Source organism: Eucyclogobius newberryi, unplaced genomic scaffold (genome assembly GCF_026437365.1).
Source record: "Eucyclogobius newberryi isolate DKJ021-1_F unplaced genomic scaffold, fEucNew1.0.hap1 SCAF_7, whole genome shotgun sequence".
In the NCBI taxonomy this organism is placed as follows: Eukaryota; Metazoa; Chordata; class Actinopteri; order Gobiiformes; family Gobiidae; genus Eucyclogobius; species Eucyclogobius newberryi.
The window spans coordinates 2,055,224-2,073,446 of NW_027316389.1; the positions used below are offsets into that span (position 1 = coordinate 2,055,224).

The 18,223-nt window shown below is 47.6% G+C and overlaps 2 protein-coding genes across 2 annotated transcripts in view; one reads left to right on the forward strand and one right to left on the reverse strand.

Annotated features, from left to right (window-relative positions):
* Positions 1-375, forward strand: part of nup160 (nucleoporin 160) — a 47,562-nt gene extending 47,187 nt beyond the window's left edge. Inside the window, exon 34 of the mRNA XM_072434654.1 lies at positions 224-375. Coding sequence (XP_072290755.1) covers positions 224-319 — 96 coding nt within the window. The 3' untranslated portion in view covers positions 320-375. The remainder of the gene's footprint in view (positions 1-223) is intronic.
* Positions 376-1,526: 1,151 nt separating this feature from the next.
* Positions 1,527-17,535, reverse strand: LOC140349060 (fibroblast growth factor receptor substrate 2-like). The gene is made up of 7 exons (XM_072435271.1): positions 17,162-17,535; positions 16,066-16,128; positions 10,526-10,616; positions 8,423-8,609; positions 5,594-5,740; positions 5,345-5,496; positions 1,527-2,902 (listed from the first exon to the last, which is right to left on the reverse strand). The coding sequence occupies exons 3-7, from the start codon at positions 10,589-10,591 to the stop codon at positions 1,949-1,951; spliced, it is 1,506 nt and encodes a 501-aa protein (XP_072291372.1). The 5' UTR covers positions 10,592-10,616; positions 16,066-16,128; positions 17,162-17,535; the 3' UTR covers positions 1,527-1,948.
* Between the last annotated feature and the right edge of the window lie 688 nt (positions 17,536-18,223).

Sequence of the window (18,223 nt, forward strand, 5' to 3'; positions counted from 1 at the left end):
CCGGCCAGATTAAAACATTTGGGGTCGAGATTTGGCCCGCGGGCCACCAGTTTGACCCCAGTGTGTTCAAAGTCGTTCAGTTCAAACTTTGATCAAACTTTGCAAATATTGACTTGACTCCCGAGGGTCATTACTAAAGAGAGTACATTCTGTTAGATTGCTCGGGGGTCAGGGGGGTGGGGAGGGGCCCACACTCGCACTAAAATCATTTTTCTTTTTGCAGATTTATAACAAACTCCGGGACAAACTGGACGAGTATCAGAAAACTGTGGAACAAACAACGAAACAAAGACTTTTGATGAGAACGAACACTTTTTAAAATCTGCTCATGGACACCAGCAGGAGGCGCTGTGCTGGCGTGTAAATACTTAATGACTTGACATTGAAGTAAATGTAATATTTTTTGTACTTTGCGTTTTGTATCATGTTTGTGTCCGGAAAATAAAGTTTAATTAAATGAAAGTGTTTTTGTGGCGTCTCTTGTAAACGCCTGGAGCGGCCACACGGCGGCGCTGTTTGTCGTCACGTGTGAAGCTTTAAGCCACAGAAAATGTGCATTTAATATAAATCTTTAAAAATGAAATGCTTTGATATTTAGTTCATGGTAAAGTTTTTTAATTCAGTGTCAAAGTTTCAGTTTAACTTTGGGTTAAATCCTGAAGGGCCTCAGGGTGCTCTGAGTAGAGCCACTGCTCCTCCAGCTGAGCTTCCCCTGAAGTGTCTGGGGAGGGGGAAGTCTGGTGTAAAGGTTTGTTTACATTTCTTTCTGAAAGTACTGTGAGAACAACATGTCTCGCCGTCTATTTTGATACAAGGGGAAATAAACCATCCTTAAAACCTGGAGCGAGAGTCGCCGCGGCAACGAGAGCAGAGAAGGTGGAACATTTTTTCAGCAGACATGGCAAAACGGCCAATCAGATGACGCTCTACTGACCCACAAAAGGCCCAAAACACACCCCGCCATAATAAAATATATATATACATAAATATATATGTGTATATATACATATATATACACATATGTATATATATATACATATGTGTATGTAATTATATATACATTTATGTTTATATGTATATATATATATATATATGTGTGTGTATGTATATATATATATATATACATATATATATACATTTGTTTATATGTGTGTATATATACACATATATACACCATAGTGTACATAGGGTTTAGACTTATACACCATGTAATAGTGTGTTTAGACTTATACACCATGTAATAATATGTTTAGACTTATACACATGTAATAATATGTTTAGACTTATACACCATGTAATAGTGTGTTTAGACTTATACACCATGTAATAGTGTGTTTAGACTTATACACATGTAATAATATGTTTAGACTTATACACCATGTAATAGTGTGTTTAGGCTTATACACATGTAATAGTGTGCGATCCCGTGACATTTATCGTCCTTTAAAAAGGCAAAACATTGTTTTTCACAAATAAAAGACAAAAACTCATGCTTTTTTCCGAAGTACAAATAAAAATGAGACATTTATTGTGGCGAGTCTTGTACCGTGATACAGCAGCGTGAGTATAAAAGATATAATTGGAATGATCACTATTAATACTGTCGAGTACCTTTAACCACATCGAGAAGGACACGCCCTTGGACACGCCCCCGGACACGCCCTTGGACACTTCACCGACAGAACGAGACGCTCCCATTACATTTCCACTGTCAGGTTTTAGTACCAGAACTCTTACTTTCCTCATGTGCTTGGTTTGGTGTTTAACTCCAGCGCTCTGCCCCCTGGAGGTGAAGTGTAAAAACTGCAGCTCCCATCTCAAGTTATTAGACCACGCCCCGGCCCAGACCTGCTTCAATGGTCTTTGCTCTGGCTGTAGTCCCGGTCCAGGGTCCGGGTTCAAGCCACGGCCCCGGGCCGTGGTCCAGGTCCGGGCCGCGGCCCCGGGTTCAGGCCGTGGTCTTGGTGGGCAGCTCGGTGCTGTTGTGGCGAGTCTTTCGGGCTGTCCCGTCGTCTTTGGGCCGTGCTTTCTGCAGAGACGACATGGCGGCCGTGCGCTCGATGTCGATGAGTGCGTACAGCTCGGTTCTGCGCGTGCCGGGCGCGGGCGAGGTGGGCGTGCGCGGCGAGGCCGGGCTGTGGTTCAGGTCTGTCTCCACCTCCACGTAGTTCAGCGTCTGGCCCTCCAGGGGGCGCCTGAAGTCAAAGTTAAAGACAGTGGGCGTGTCAATGGGACGCCGCGAGCGCAGAGCCACGTGAGCGCTCAGCGGCGCCGTCACGTTCTCAGTGTTCACGTAGTAGTGCCCGTGCCCGCTGTGCGAGAGCGCGCTGAGCGGCGCTGCGCTGTAGAGAGCGCTGTGCGGCGCGCAGCTGAAGCCGTTCAGAGCGCTTGGCGTCGGCGGCTCGTCGGCGACTTGACTTCGCACTTCCCAAACCGGCGGCAGGTTCCCGTAGTCCAGCAGCACCGGGCGCCGCAGAGCGGAGTTATTTATGTTGGGGTCGGGGGTCAGGGGCGGCGGTCTCTGACGGCATGGGGTGCAGGAGGTGGAACCGTTGGGCTGAGGCCCCGCCTCCTCTGTCTTAGTGCTCTCTGATTGGTCCTTGTCCTGTTTGACAGTCTCTGTTTGGTCCTTGTGTTTCTGCTGCTGCATCTGCTGTCGCTGCACCGGCGTCGGCCCCAGGACGAAGCGCACGGCAGAGCCCTCCACCTGCACCGAGGGCTCCGGGGCCGGCGCAGCGGGCTCCGCGGGCACAGCAGGGGGTGTGGAGGCCACGGGAGGGGCCCGGGGAGGAGGAGGGGGTGTGGGAGGACAGGGGGGAGATGTGGGACTGTCCAGGGGAGTGACGACTGTGGGAGAACTGGACTGTCCCTCCAGACCAGTCGTGTTCACATACGTGTGCACCTGAAGAGAGGGGCGGGGTTACTGAAGGTACATACAACATACTACACATTATACTGCATACTATACTGCACACTACTGCAAACACTACTGTAAACACTACACATTATACTTTGATTCAATATTAGAACTGTAATACTCAGTATACACAGTTCAAATTATGAGGATAAAGTTTGTCTGTCCCTGACCCTCTGTCTGGGCCCCTAGGGCGCGTGTTTGTGCACATGCCTGTGACATGTAGTGTACATTAGACACATGCCTGTGACATGTAGTGTACATTAGACACATGCGTGTGACATGTAGTGTACATTAGACACATGCGTGTGACATGTAGTGTACATTAGACACATGCGTGTGACATGTAGTGTACATTAGACACATGTGTGTGACATGTAGTGTACATTAGACACGTGTGTGACATGTAGTGTACATTAGACACATGCGTGTGACATGTAGTGTACATTAGACACATGTGTGTGACATGTAGTGTACATTAGACACATGCGTGTGACATGTAGTGTACATTAGACACATGCGTGTGACATGTAGTGTACATTAGACACATGCGTGTGACATGTAGTGTACATTAGACACATGTGTGTGACATGTAGTGTACATTAGACACATGTGTGTGACATGTAGTGTACATTAGACACATGCGTGTGACATGTGTACATTAGACACATGCGTGTGACATGTAGTGTACATTAGACACATGTGTGTGACATGTAGTGTACATTAGACACATGCGTGTGACATGTAGTGTACATTAGACACATGTGTGTGACATGTAGTGTACATTAGACACATGCGTGTGACATGTAGTGTACATTAGACACATGCGTGTGACATGTAGTGTACATTAGACACATGTGTGTGACATGTAGTGTACATTAGACACATGTGTGTGACATGTAGTGTACATTAGACACATGTGTGTGACATGTAGTGTACATTAGACACATGCGTGTGACATGTAGTGTACATTAGACACATGTGTGTGACATGTAGTGTACATTAGACACATGCGTGTGACATGTAGTGTACATTAGACACATGCGTGTGACATGTAGTGTACATTAGACACATGCCTGTGACATGTAGTGTACATTAGACACATGCGTGTGACATGTGTACATTAGACACATGCGTGTGACATGTAGTGTACATTAGACACATACGTGTGACATGTAGTGTACATTAGACACATGCGTGTGACATGTAGTGTACATTAGACACATGCCTGTGACATGTGTACATTAGACACATGCGTGTGACATGTAGTGTACATTAGACACATGCCTGTGACATGTGTACATTAGACACATGCGTGTGACGTGTAGTGTACATTAGACACATGCGTGTGACATGTAGTGTACATTAGACACATGCGTGTGACATGTAGTGTACATTAGACACATGCGTGTGACATGTAGTGTACATTAGACACATGCGTGTGACATGTAGTGTACATTAGACACATGCGTGTGACATGTAGTGTACATTAGACACATGCGTGTGACATGTAGTGTACATTAGACACATGCGTGTGACATGTAGTGTACATTAGACACATGTGTGTGACATGTAGTGTACATTAGACACATGTGTGTGACATGTAGTGTACATTAGACACATGCGTGTGACATGTAGTGTACATTAGACACATGTGTGTGACATGTAGTGTACATTAGACACATACGTGTGACATGTAGTGTACATTAGACACATGCGTGTGACATGTAGTGTACATTAGACACATACGTGTGACATGTAGTGTACATTAGACACATGTGTGTGACATGTAGTGTACATTAGACACATGTGTGTGACATGTAGTGTACATTAGACACATGTGTGTGACATGTAGTGTACATTAGACACATGTGTGTGACATGTAGTGTACATTAGACACATGTGTGTGACATGTAGTGTACATTAGACACATGTGTGTGACATGTAGTGTACATTAGACACATGCGTGTGACATGTAGTGTACATTAGACACATGCGTGTGACATGTAGTGTACATTAGACACATGCGTGTGACATGTAGTGTACATTAGACACATGTGTGTGACATGTAGTGTACATTAGACACATGTGTGTGACATGTAGTGTACATTAGACACATGTGTGTGACATGTAGTGTACATTAGACACATGTGTGACATGTAGTGTACATTAGACACATGCGTGTGACATGTAGTGTACATTAGACACATGTGTGTGACATGTAGTGTACATTAGACACATGTGTGTGACATGTAGTGTACATTAGACACATGTGTGTGACATGTAGTGTACATTAGACACATGTGTGTGACATGTAGTGTACATTAGACACATGTGTGTGACATGTAGTGTACATTAGACACATGTGTGTGACATGTAGTGTACATTAGACACATGTGTGTGACATGTACATTACAGTCGGACACTGACCTGGTCGTCGGACACCAGCAGAGGGTGCGTGGACTCTTCTCCCACAGACGGCAGGCGGGTGCTGGCCACAGACGGGTGCCGTGTGGAGGGGTGAGACGTGTCACCCAGCGAGGGCAGACGGGTGACGCCGTTGGGCACCGAGTATCCCGGAGCTGAGAGGAACCAGAGTCAGACCAGTCAAGACTTGATCTACCTTATTCTGCCACGCCCATATAAGGCTCTTTGCCACAGGGGGCGACGCTGCTGTACCTGGAGTGTGGGTGATGGGCGCCCCCTGGTGGATGGGCGCACCCGGGTGCACGTCCTCCTCCACCACACTGATGCTGTGGCTGTGCATCACCTCCTGCAGGAGGTTAAAGATCTCCTCTGCTCGAGCGCATTTGAACGCAAAGATCCCTGAGGAGCAAACACAGAGTCAGACGGACGCTCCACCTGACCGCTCCACCTGACCCCTCCACCTGGACGCTTCACCTGACCCCTGGACGCTTCACCTGGACGCTCCACCTGACCGCTCCACCTGACCCCTCCACCTGGACGCTTCACCTGACCCCTCCACCTGGACGCTTCACCTGACCCCTGGACGCTTCACCTGACCCCTCCACCTGGACGCTTCACCTGACCCCTCCACCTGGACGCTTCACCTGACCCCTCCACCTGGACGCTTCACCTGACCCCTCCACCTGGACGCTTCACCTGACCCCTCCACCTGGACGCTTCACCTGACCCCTGGACGCTTCACCTGACCCCTCCACCTGGACGCTTCACCTGACCCCTCCCCCTGGACGCTTCACCTGACCCCTCCACCTGGACGCTTCACCTGACCCCTGGACGCTTCACCTGACCCCTCCACCTGACCCCTCCACCTGACCCCTCCACCTGACCCCTCCACCTGGACGCTTCACCTGACCCCTCCCCCTGGACGCTTCACCTGACCCCTCCACCTGACCCCTCCACCTGGACGCTTCACCTGACCCCTGGACGCTTCACCTGGACGCTCCACCTGACCGCTCCACCTGACCCCTCCACCTGGACGCTTCACCTGACCCCTCCACCTGGACGCTTCACCTGACCCCTGGACGCTTCACCTGACCCCTCCACCTGGACGCTTCACCTGACCCCTCCACCTGGACGCTTCACCTGACCCCTCCACCTGGACGCTTCACCTGACCCCTCCACCTGGACGCTTCACCTGACCCCTCCACCTGGACGCTTCACCTGACCCCTGGACGCTTCACCTGACCCCTCCACCTGGACGCTTCACCTGACCCCTCCCCCTGGACGCTTCACCTGACCCCTCCACCTGGACGCTTCACCTGACCCCTGGACGCTTCACCTGACCCCTCCACCTGACCCCTCCACCTGACCCCTCCACCTGACCCCTCCACCTGGACGCTTCACCTGACCCCTCCCCCTGGACGCTTCACCTGACCCCTCCACCTGGACGCTTCACCTGACCCCTGGACGCTTCACCTGACCGCTTCACCTGACCGCTCCACCTGACCCCTCCACCTGACCCCTCCACCTGGACGCTTCACCTGACCCCTGGACGCTTCACCTGGACGCTTCACCTGACCCCTCCACCTGGACGCTTCACCTGACCCCTGGACGCTTCACCTGGACGCTTCACCTGACCCCTCCACCTGGACGCTTCACCTGACCCCTGGACGCTTCACCTGACCCCTCCACCTGGACGCTTCACCTGACCCCTGGACGCTTCACCTGACCCCTCCACCTGGACGCTTCACCTGACCCCTGGACGCTTCACCTGACCCCTCCACCTGGACGCTTCACCTGACCCCTCCACCTGACCCCCACCCGCCCAGACGCTTCATCTTCATCACAGGACTACTGAGTGCTCTAAAGAGTGAATAAGAGTTAAAAAGAGTGAATAAGAGTGCTAAAGAGTGAATAAGTGTTATAAAGAGTGAATAAGAGTGCTAAAGAGTGAATAAGTGTTATAAAGAGTGAATAAGAGTGCTAAAGAGTGAATAAGTGTTATAAAGAGTGAATAAGTGTTATAAAGAGTGAATAAGAGTGCTAAAGAGTGAATAAGTGTTATAAAGAGTGAATAAGAGTTCTAAAGAGTGAATAAGTGTTATAAAGAGTGAATAAGAGTGCTAAAGAGTGAATAAGTGTTATAAAGAGTGAATAAGAGTGCTAAAGAGTGAATAAGTGTTATAAAGAGTGAATAAGAGTGCTAAAGAGTGAATAAGTGTTATAAAGAGTGAATAAGAGTGCTAAAGAGTGAATAAGTGTTATAAAGAGTGAATAAGAGTGCTAAAGAGTGAATAAGTGTTATAAAGAGTGAATAAGTGTTATAAAGAGTGAATAAGAGTGCTAAAGAGTGAATAAGTGTTATAAAGAGTGAATAAGAGTGCTAAAGAGTGAATAAGTGTTATAAAGAGTGAATAAGAGTGCTAAAGAGTGAATAAGTGTTATAAAGAGTGAATAAGAGTGCTAAAGAGTGAATAAGTGTTATAAAGAGTGAATAAGAGTGCTAAAGAGTGAATAAGTGTTATAAAGAGTGAATAAGAGTTCTAAAGAGTGAATAAGAGTGCTAAAGAGTGAATAAGAGTGCTAAAGAGTGAATAAGTGTTATAAAGAGTGAATAAGTGTTATAAAGAGTGAATAAGTGTTATAAAGAGTGAATAAGAGTGCTAAAGAGTGAATAAGAGTTCTAAAGAGTGAATAAGAGTTCTAAAGAGTGAATAAGAGTGCTAAAGAGTGAATAAGAGTGCTAAAGAGTGAATAAGAGTTCTAAAGAGTGAATAAGAGTTCTAAAGAGTGAATAAGAGTGCTAAAGAGTGAATAAGAGTGCTAAAGAGTGAATAAGTGTTATAAAGAGTGAATAAGAGTTCTAAAGAGTGAATAAGAGTGCTAAAGAGTGAATAAGAGTGCTAAAGAGTGAATAAGAGTGCTAAAGAGTGAATAAGTGTTATAAAGAGTGAATAAGAGTGCTAAAGAGTGAATAAGAGTGCTAAAGAGTGAATAAGTGTTATAAAGAGTGAATAAGTGTTATAAAGAGTGAATAAGAGGTAAGAGGGAGTAAGAGTGATCTAAAGAGGCGGCGTGTTTCACCTTGTCCGGTTTGGCAGCGCCGGCCCGACTCGAAGCTGAACAGGTTGGAGTCGTATCCATAGCGACGCAAACACAGGTACGGCCACCGCACGTCGTCACGGCGATGAGTGTGCAGCACAAGCTCCGCCTCCGTCAGCTCCATCACGCCACAGCCGAGCTCGTTCCCATCGTCGTCCACGTTTATCACCTGAAAACCCAGAGCACAAACATGAGGCGTTTCCACAGCTCCTGCTCCGCCTCCAGCTCCGCCTCCAAGAATCCCCCTCCCTCTCGGCCCTCGTGCTTCTGACCTCAGCAGGACTAAAGCCCCTCCCTCTCGGGCCTCATGCTTCTGACCGCTCCCTCTCGGGCCTCGTGCTTCTGACCGCTCCCTCTCGGGCCTCGTGCTTCTGACCGCTCCCTCTCGGGCCTCATGCTTCTGACCGCTCCCTCTCGGGCCTCGTGCTTCTGACCGCTCCCTCTCGGGCCTCGTGCTTCTGACCGCTTCCTCTCGGGCCTCGTGCTTCTGACCGCTTCCTCTCGGGCCTCGTGCTTCTGACCGCTCCCTCTCGGGCCTCGTGCTTCTGACCGCTCCCTCTCGGGCCTCATGCTTCTGACCGCTCCCTCTCGGGCCTCGTGCTTCTGACCGCTCCCTCTCGGGCCTCGTGCTTCTGACCGCTCCCTCTCGGGCCTCATGCTTCTGACCGCTTCCTCTCGGGCCTCGTGCTTCTGACCGCTTCCTCTCGGGCCTCATGCTTCTGACCGCTCCCTCTCGGGCCTCATGCTTCTGACCGCTTCCTCTCGGGCCTCTTGCTTCTGACCGCTCCCTCTCGGGCCTCATGCTTCTGACCGCTTCCTCTCGGGCCTCGTGCTTCTGACCGCTTCCTCTCGGGCCTCATGCTTCTGACCGCTCCCTCTCGGGCCTCATGCTTCTGACCGCTCCCTCTCGGGCCTCGTGCTTCTGACCGCTCCCTCTCGGGCCTCATGCTTCTGACCGCTCCCTCTCGGGCCTCATGCTTCTGACCGCTCCCTCTCGGGCCTCATGCTTCTGACCGCTTCCTCTCGGGCCTCGTACTTCTGACCGCTCCCTCTCGGGCCTCATGCTTCTGACCGCTCCCTCTCGGGCCTCGTGCTTCTGACCGCTCCCTCTCGGGCCTCATGCTTCTGACCGCTTCCTCTCGGGCCTCGTGCTTCTGACCGCTCCCTCTCGGGCCTCATGCTTCTGACCGCTTCCTCTTGGGCCTCGTACTTCTGACCGCTCCCTCTCGGGCCTCATGCTTCTGACCGCTTCCTCTCGGGCCTCGTACTTCTGACCGCTCCCTCTCGGGCCTCATGCTTCTGACCGCTCCCTCTCGGGCCTCGTGCTTCTGACCGCTTCCTCTCGGGCCTCGTACTTCTGACCGCTCCCTCTCGGGCCTCGTGCTTCTGACCGCTTCCTCTCGGGCCTCGTGCTTCTGACCGCTTCCTCTCGGGCCTCATGCTTCTGACCGCTTCCTCTCGGGCCTCATGCTTCTGACCGCTCCCTCTCGGGCCTCATGCTTCTGACCGCTTCCTCTCGGGCCTCGTGCTTCTGACCGCTTCCTCTCGGGCCTCATGCTTCTGACCGCTCCCTCTCGGGCCTCATGCTTCTGACCGCTTCCTCTTGGGCCTCGTACTTCTGACCGCTCCCTCTCGGGCCTCATGCTTCTGACCGCTTCCTCTCGGGCCTCGTACTTCTGACCGCTCCCTCTCGGGCCTCATGCTTCTGACCGCTCCCTCTCGGGCCTCGTGCTTCTGACCGCTCCCTCTCGGGCCTCGTGCTTCTGACCGCTTCCTCTCGGGCCTCGTGCTTCTGACCGCTCCCTCTCGGGCCTCGTGCTTCTGACCGCTTCCTCTCGGGCCTCGTGCTTCTGACCGCTTCCTCTCGGGCCTCATGCTTCTGACCGCTTCCTCTCGGGCCTCATGCTTCTGACCGCTTCCTCTCGGGCCTCGTACTTCTGACCGCTCCCTCTCGGGCCTCATGCTTCTGACCGCTCCCTCTCGGGCCTCATGCTTCTGACCGCTTCCTCTCGGGCCTCATGCTTCTGACCGCTTCCTCTCGGGCCTCATGCTTCTGACCGCAGCAGGAGTAAAGTCTGGACTCACCTTGAACTTGCTCTGATGAGTATCTGGGATGGACTCTTTCTGTGGACAGCTTAAACAGCCACCCATGATTCTTCACAGCACCATCTGATGTCTGCAACACACAACCACACACGGTTACAAGACAAACACACACAGCTACAACACACAACCACACACGGTTACAACACACAACCACACACGGTTACAAGACAAACACACACAGCTACAACACACAACCACACACGGTTACAACACACAACCACACACGGTTACAAGACAAACACACACGGCTACAACACACAACCACACACGGTTACAACACACAACCACACACGGTTACAACACACAACCACACACGGTTACAACACACAAACGGCTACAACACACAACCACACACGGCTACAACACACAACCACAACACGGCTACAACATGGCTACAACACACAACTACAACACACGGCTACAACACACGGCTACAACACACGGCTACAACACACGGCTACAACAAGGCTACAACACACGGCTACAACAAGGCTACAACACACGGCTACAACACAAGGCTACAACACACGGCTACAACACACAACCACAACACGGCTACAACACACAACACACGGCTACAACACACAACACACGGCTACAACACACAACACACGGCTACAACACACAACACACGGCTACAACACACAACTACAACACACAACTACAAAACACGGCTACAACACACGGCTACAACACACGGCTACAACACACGGCTACAACACACGGCTACAACACACGGCTACAACACACGGCTACAACACACGGCTACAACACACGGCTACAACACACGGCTACAACACAAGGCTACAACACACAACCACAACACGGCTACAACACACAACACACGGCTACAACACACAACACACAACTACAACACACGGCTACAACACACAACACACGGCTACAACACACGGCTACAACACACGGCTACAACACACGGCTACAACACACGGCTACAACACACGGCTACAACACACGGCTACAACACACGGCTACAACACACGGCTACAACACACGGCTACAACACAAGGCTACAACACACGGCTACAACACAAGGCTACAACACAAGGCTACAACACACGGCTACAACACAAGGCTACAACACAAGGCTACAACACAAGGCTACAACACAAGGCTACAACACACAACCACAACACGGCTACAACACACAACACACGGCTACAACACACAACACACGGCTACAACACACAACACACGGCTACAACACACAACTACAACACACAACTACAACACACGGCTACAACACACAACACACGGCTACAACACACAACACACGGCTACAACACACAACTACAACACACGGCTACAACACACGGCTACAACACACGGCTACAACACACGGCTACAACACACGGCTACAACACAAGGCTACAACACACGGCTACAACACAAGGCTACAACACACGGCTACAACACAAGGCTACAACAAGGCTACAACACACAACACAAGGCTACAACACACGGCTACAACACACGGCTACAACACACGGCTACAACACACGGCTACAACACACGGCTACAACACAAGGCTACAACACAAGGCTACAACACAAGGCTACAACACACGGCTACAACACACGGCTACAACACAAGGCTACAACACACAGCTACAACACAAGGCTACAACACACGGCTACAACACACAACACACGGCTACAACACAAGGCTACAACACAAGGCTACAACACACAGCTACAACACAAGGCTACAACACAAGGCTACAACTAGGGATGCAGACCTAAACCCACGTTCAGGTTCAAGTCCGGATTCGAATCCAGAGGTTTAGGTTCAGGTCTGGACCTAATGAGTCCGGCTGAACTCAGGCCATATTTGCATAATGTTATAACAGCATAACACAAGCTACTTGGCTCAATTAAGTTGAAGACACTTGAACAAGGACTTCTATCAAACACAAGGCTTAACTGCAGACTGAAATAAACTCAATTTATCTGGTTTATTCACTGTTTTTAACAGAAGTTACAACTTACAAATCACAAGCTACGAGCTAACACACATTCATGTGTTTTACTAGAGGAACAAGAGCATGTTGAGTATTGGTATTGGGGCAGCTGTTTCAGCTGATACTGTGTTTGTCAAGTGTGTTACTGGTTTGACTGGGCTGTTCCCCACACCTGAAGTTTAATGCTTTAGATACATTTACATTCTTTAATTTTGCAGATCCATTGGTATCAAAGTCATGTAAAAACCTTCAAAAACTAGCATAACAGTCAACTAGAACCACTATAAATCAATCAACTTAGCACTATCAAAAAATAGAATATGAAAATATTTTACACAATACATCATATTAACAGCATTAAACACAAGACCATATTTAACAACTGTAGAATACAAATACTATTACAAAATATAAGCTCCAATTAATGAATCCAGCAATTAAACAATATTAGTTTGACTTAGTATTTACTTAGATGTATAAATATGTATATTGCACATTAACCCACTGAAATAAATGCTACATCACAACATAACAGTTATTTCATTCATATTGTAGCGACCCTAGTCTCTAGTGTGTGTGTGTGTGTGCGGTTTCTGGGGCGGAGCTAAGAGCGGGCTCAGGAGACGAGGTGGTTTCTGATGTTCCTGTTCCATCACCATGGTTACGGCCAACAGTAACCAACTCTGTTCAAGAAATAAAGTGACAACTTGTGAGCACTAAACCAGCATTACTGACTGAGCGAGAAGTTACAATATTTACACCCAAACCAACCACCGGCTCCTTTAACGTCTTAAAGTAACTCACGGAGCTGCACAAGCGGCGACGCACGCGCGATCTTCCCGAATGTTCGGTCTCTGGCGTCTTTAAACTCATTGCGCCGGCTTCAACTTCTGCCCCGGGGAAAACGCGTGCGTCGCTGATGCTCCGGGTGCGCCATTGACAGCGATGTCAGTGTTTACGTCTTTTCTAGCGTGAATTTCGCGATCTATGGAAGGTTTAGGATGGTTTAGATTCTAGAACGTAAAGGATATAGAATGTGAGTGGTAGATTTTTAATGAGTCCATCGTAGTCGAGTCCAACCGAATCGTCCATCGTAGCGGTACATATTCCTAGCTACAACACACAACACACAGTTACAATACACAACACACGGCTACAACACACGGCTACAACACACGGCTACAACACACGGCTACAACACACAACACACAGTTACAATACACAACACACGGCTACAACACACAATACACGGCTACAACACACAATACACGGCTACAACACACGGCTACAACACACAACACACGGCTACAACACACAATACACGGCTACAACACACAATACACGGCTACAACACACAACACACGGCTACAACACACGGCTACAACACACGGCTACAACACACAACACACGGCTACAACACACAACACACAGCTACAACACACGGCTACAACACACGGCTACAACACACAACACACGGCTACAACACACGGCTACAACACACAATACACGGCTACAACACACAACACACGGCTACAACACACGGCTACAACACACAACACACGGCTACAACACACAACACACAGCTACAACACACGGCTACAACACACGGCTACAACACACGGCTACAACACACAACACACGGCTACAACACACGGCTACAACACACAATACACGGCTACAACACACAACACACGGCTACAACACACGGCTACAACACACAACACACGGCTACAACACACAACACACAGCTACAACACACGGCTACAACACACGGCTACAACACACAACATACGGCTACAACACACAACACACAGCTACAACACACGGCTACAACACACGGCTACAACACACAACACACGGCTACAACACACAACACACGGCTACAACACACGGCTACAACACACAATACACGGCTACAACACACAACACACGGCTACAACACACGGCTACAACACACAACACACGGCTACAACACACAACACACAGCTACAACACACGGCTACAACACACGGCTACAACACACAATACACGGCTACAACACACAACACACGGCTACAACACACAATACACGGCTACAACACACAACACACGGCTACAACACACGGCTACAACACACAACACACGGCTACAACACACAACACACAGCTACAACACACGGCTACAACACACGGCTACAACACACGGCTACAACACACGGCTACAACACACAATACACGGCTACAACACACAACACACGGCTACAACACACGGCTACAACACACAACACACGGCTACAACACACAACACACAGCTACAACACACAACACACGGCTACAACACACAACACACGGCTACAACACACGGCTACAACACACAACACACGGCTACAACACACGGCTACAACACACGGCTACAACACACAGCTACAATACACAACACACGGCTACAACACACGGCTACAACACACAACACACGGCTACAACACACAACACACAGCTACAACACGGTTCCAACACAGTTGTTACAACAACAACACCACACGGTCACAGTCTGATGTTCTCGTTTTCATTGAGACAACTTAAAGTGACGTGTCTAAGAAATATAAAGCATATTACATGAAGTGTTTATGAAATATAAAGCATATTACATGAAGTGTTTATGAAATATAAAGCATATTACATGAAGTGTTTATGAAATATAAAGCATATTACATGAAGTGTTTATGAAATATAAAGCATATTACATGTGTTTATGAAATATAAAGCATATTACATGTGTTTATGAAATATAAAGCATATTACATGAAGTGTTTATGAAATATAAAGCATATTACATGTGTTTATGAAATATAAAGCATATTACATGAAGTGTTTATGAAATATAAAGCATATTACATGAAGTGTTTATGAAATATAACGCATATTACATGTGTTTATGAAATATAAAGCATATTACATGTGTTTATGAAATATAACGCATATTACATGTGTTTATGAAATATAAAGCATATTACATGTGTTTATGAAATATAAAGCATATTACATGAAGTGTTTATGAAATATAAAGCATATTACATGTGTTTATGAAATATAAAGCATATTACATGAAGTGTTTATGAAATATAAAGCATATTACATGAAGTGTTTATGAAATATAACGCATATTACATGTGTTTATGAAATATAAAGCATATTACATGAAGTGTTTATGAAATATAACGCATATTACATGTGTTTATGAAATATAACGCAAATTACACTTTGACACTTTTCGCTCTCAAAAATGTAAACGTTTCAGGATGTTTTACTTTCAGTGAAGTTCCTGAATGTGGCTTTAAAGCTTCAGTTTATGACTCAACATCAGCCTCAACTTTATCAAACGACACCAAATGTGTAAAAGTAGGATTTATACTGCGTTAGTGATGACAATAATACTGTTAATGACCCTTTCCACGTCACGAGGTTTAAAAACGCACCACATCTTCATCACGCGTTGAGCTACAGTCACATTTTCCACGCACGTTTGAGTCTTTGTCACACTAAAGTCCTGAATGTCTGACCTGAATCGCGCCTCCAGTTGCTCCGGATCCATCTTCAACCACATCGTTTTGGTCCAAACTTGTCTGAGAAAAGCAGAAACATCAAGCGTTAGAAACCAGACGCTGTCACCCGGCAACCTCGCTTCAACTCAAATAATAACACATTTAACCAAATAAGAGTTGTTTAGTCCAGAGAACGACTGTGATTATAAAAAAGTAATTGTTTTAATAGACAATTAGTTAATTATTCGGATTCATCGTTAAAGTAAAGCCCATAAAGAGTTTTAAATCGACCAAAGGATAAATTCAGTCAGTATTTCACTCATTTAAATCATAATCTTCAATAAAAAAACATAAAAATGATAAACTACAAACGTGATATAAAAGCAAAGATCAGACTCAAACTGTTCTATTATTATTACTTTAAATGTTTTATTTAATGTGTATGAGATTGTGCAAGCGCTAAATACATTACTATTCAAACTACTTTTATTACAACTGCAGATCAACTTTATCTTTTAGAGTAATTATAAATGTTGATGCTGTAAAACTTGATACAAATGCTTAAAAGTGACATTTTTATAGACATTTCACATTTGAAAGCTCAAAGAACTCGTTTAAAGACATATTTCTGTCACATAAAATATTATACAAACTGTTCATGTTTGTCATTATCAAAAGTGTAATTATATCACATTTGTCTTGTTTTAATGCAACTTTTTGTCGTTTTGTAAAGCAATTTCACCCTAAACTTTAACTTTTGACTCAACAATTAAATCATAGAAGTTTAAGTCGCACAAAAACAACAAATAACATTGTTTATGTGGATTACACGAGATAAAACTCTAAAGCCTCTGAAGGACGCGACTCTCCAAAAGCCCACGGGCTCACGCGGGACATACGGGACACTTCCCCGTTGCTCCCACGCGCTGGTTCCGCGTCGAGGCCGTGGAAAGTCTCGCGCGCGCGGTGATTGGCTGAGAGTGTAATGGCAGCTGACCTCTCGCTAACTTCAATAAGCTAACCGTGATTTGGGGCTCCGTGATTAGCTCCCACGGCGCTCCCGCAGGTCCCACGCCTCCCCGCGCGCCCCGCACGCGCCCGCGGCTGTACTCACGCGTCCGCGCCGTTGTCCCCGATCCGAAGGTGCGAATATCCGCGCATGAAGACACTTTTCCTGCCCGTTCTGCGTGAAAGAGCCGAGGCGACCCACAGCTAGCCGCGGTTAGCTCACAGCAGCAGCCGAGACTCCACCATCTTTCCGCGGCGCCAAAAAAAACAAGTCTTTCAAAGGTGCTCGCGGCTCATTTTCCCACGGACAAAGCCAAAAGTGGCGGTCAAAGTCCACGCCGTGTCATTTCGGCGTCCGCGTGGGCTCAACCGCGGCGGCCGCGCGCGTCCTTGAGGCGGAAAATCAAAGTTTGAAGCGCTTTACTGCCGCAAGTCACCGAGAGTTACGATCAGCGCTTTGCCACTGCCCGATTTGCGTCAAAAGTTGTGCGCGCATGCGCAGATCCGGCTGCCATCTTGAGTAAGGAAGCTCCACACGGACAAACGCGTTGATTTTTGTTTCACATTTCTCTATTTTATGAATAATAATGGGTCAGTTTGTCGTATATTGCCTTTATTTAATGTGTAAACAAGATTATTTATTATTAAGACCATAACTTGGATGCAAAACATTAGAAAACATAAAGAAGAGCCTCATAGAAAGCTGTATGTGTCGGAATCTATGTGTTTTTGCGCAAAGCGTCGCGGTTTAAATCAGAAAAAAAAGGTAAAAGTAACGACTCAAAGTTAAGTCTCGGGTTTGTGTGCGTCGTTTGTCTGGGAAAAGCCGCAGAAACAGATCGTGCGTGACTTTTTCTCTCCGACGCGGTGAGAGCTGGTGAAAGGCTGCGGGGAAGCAGGGCGCATGCGCAGGACGTGCGGTTTGGGAGGGGCGTGACACACACGTATGTCAGTCATTCTAACAGTCACGTGACACAACTCAACCCGAAACTCATCTTCATCATCACTAATATTACAACTACTAGTAGTAGTTGTAGTATTAGTGATTACGTTACTGCGTAGAGGATGCAGTAGTAGTACGACTACTACTGCATCCTCTACGCAGTAACACAGTACAAGTATAGTCTTACTGTACTTTTACTGCTTTGAGCAAATACTAATATATGGA

Coding starts and splice junctions, on each gene's coding strand:
- LOC140349060 (XM_072435271.1), bottom strand. CDS start 10,591: ATGGGTGGCTGTTTAAGCTGTCCACAGAAAGAGTCCATCCCAGATACT. Junction 5,497..5,593: donor GCCCATCACCCACACTCCAG/GTACAGCAGCGT, acceptor GGTTCCTCTCAG/CTCCGGGATACTCGGTGCCC. Junction 2,903..5,344: donor TGCTGGTGTCCGACGACCAG/GTCAGTGTCCGA, acceptor CCCTCTCTTCAG/GTGCACACGTATGTGAACAC.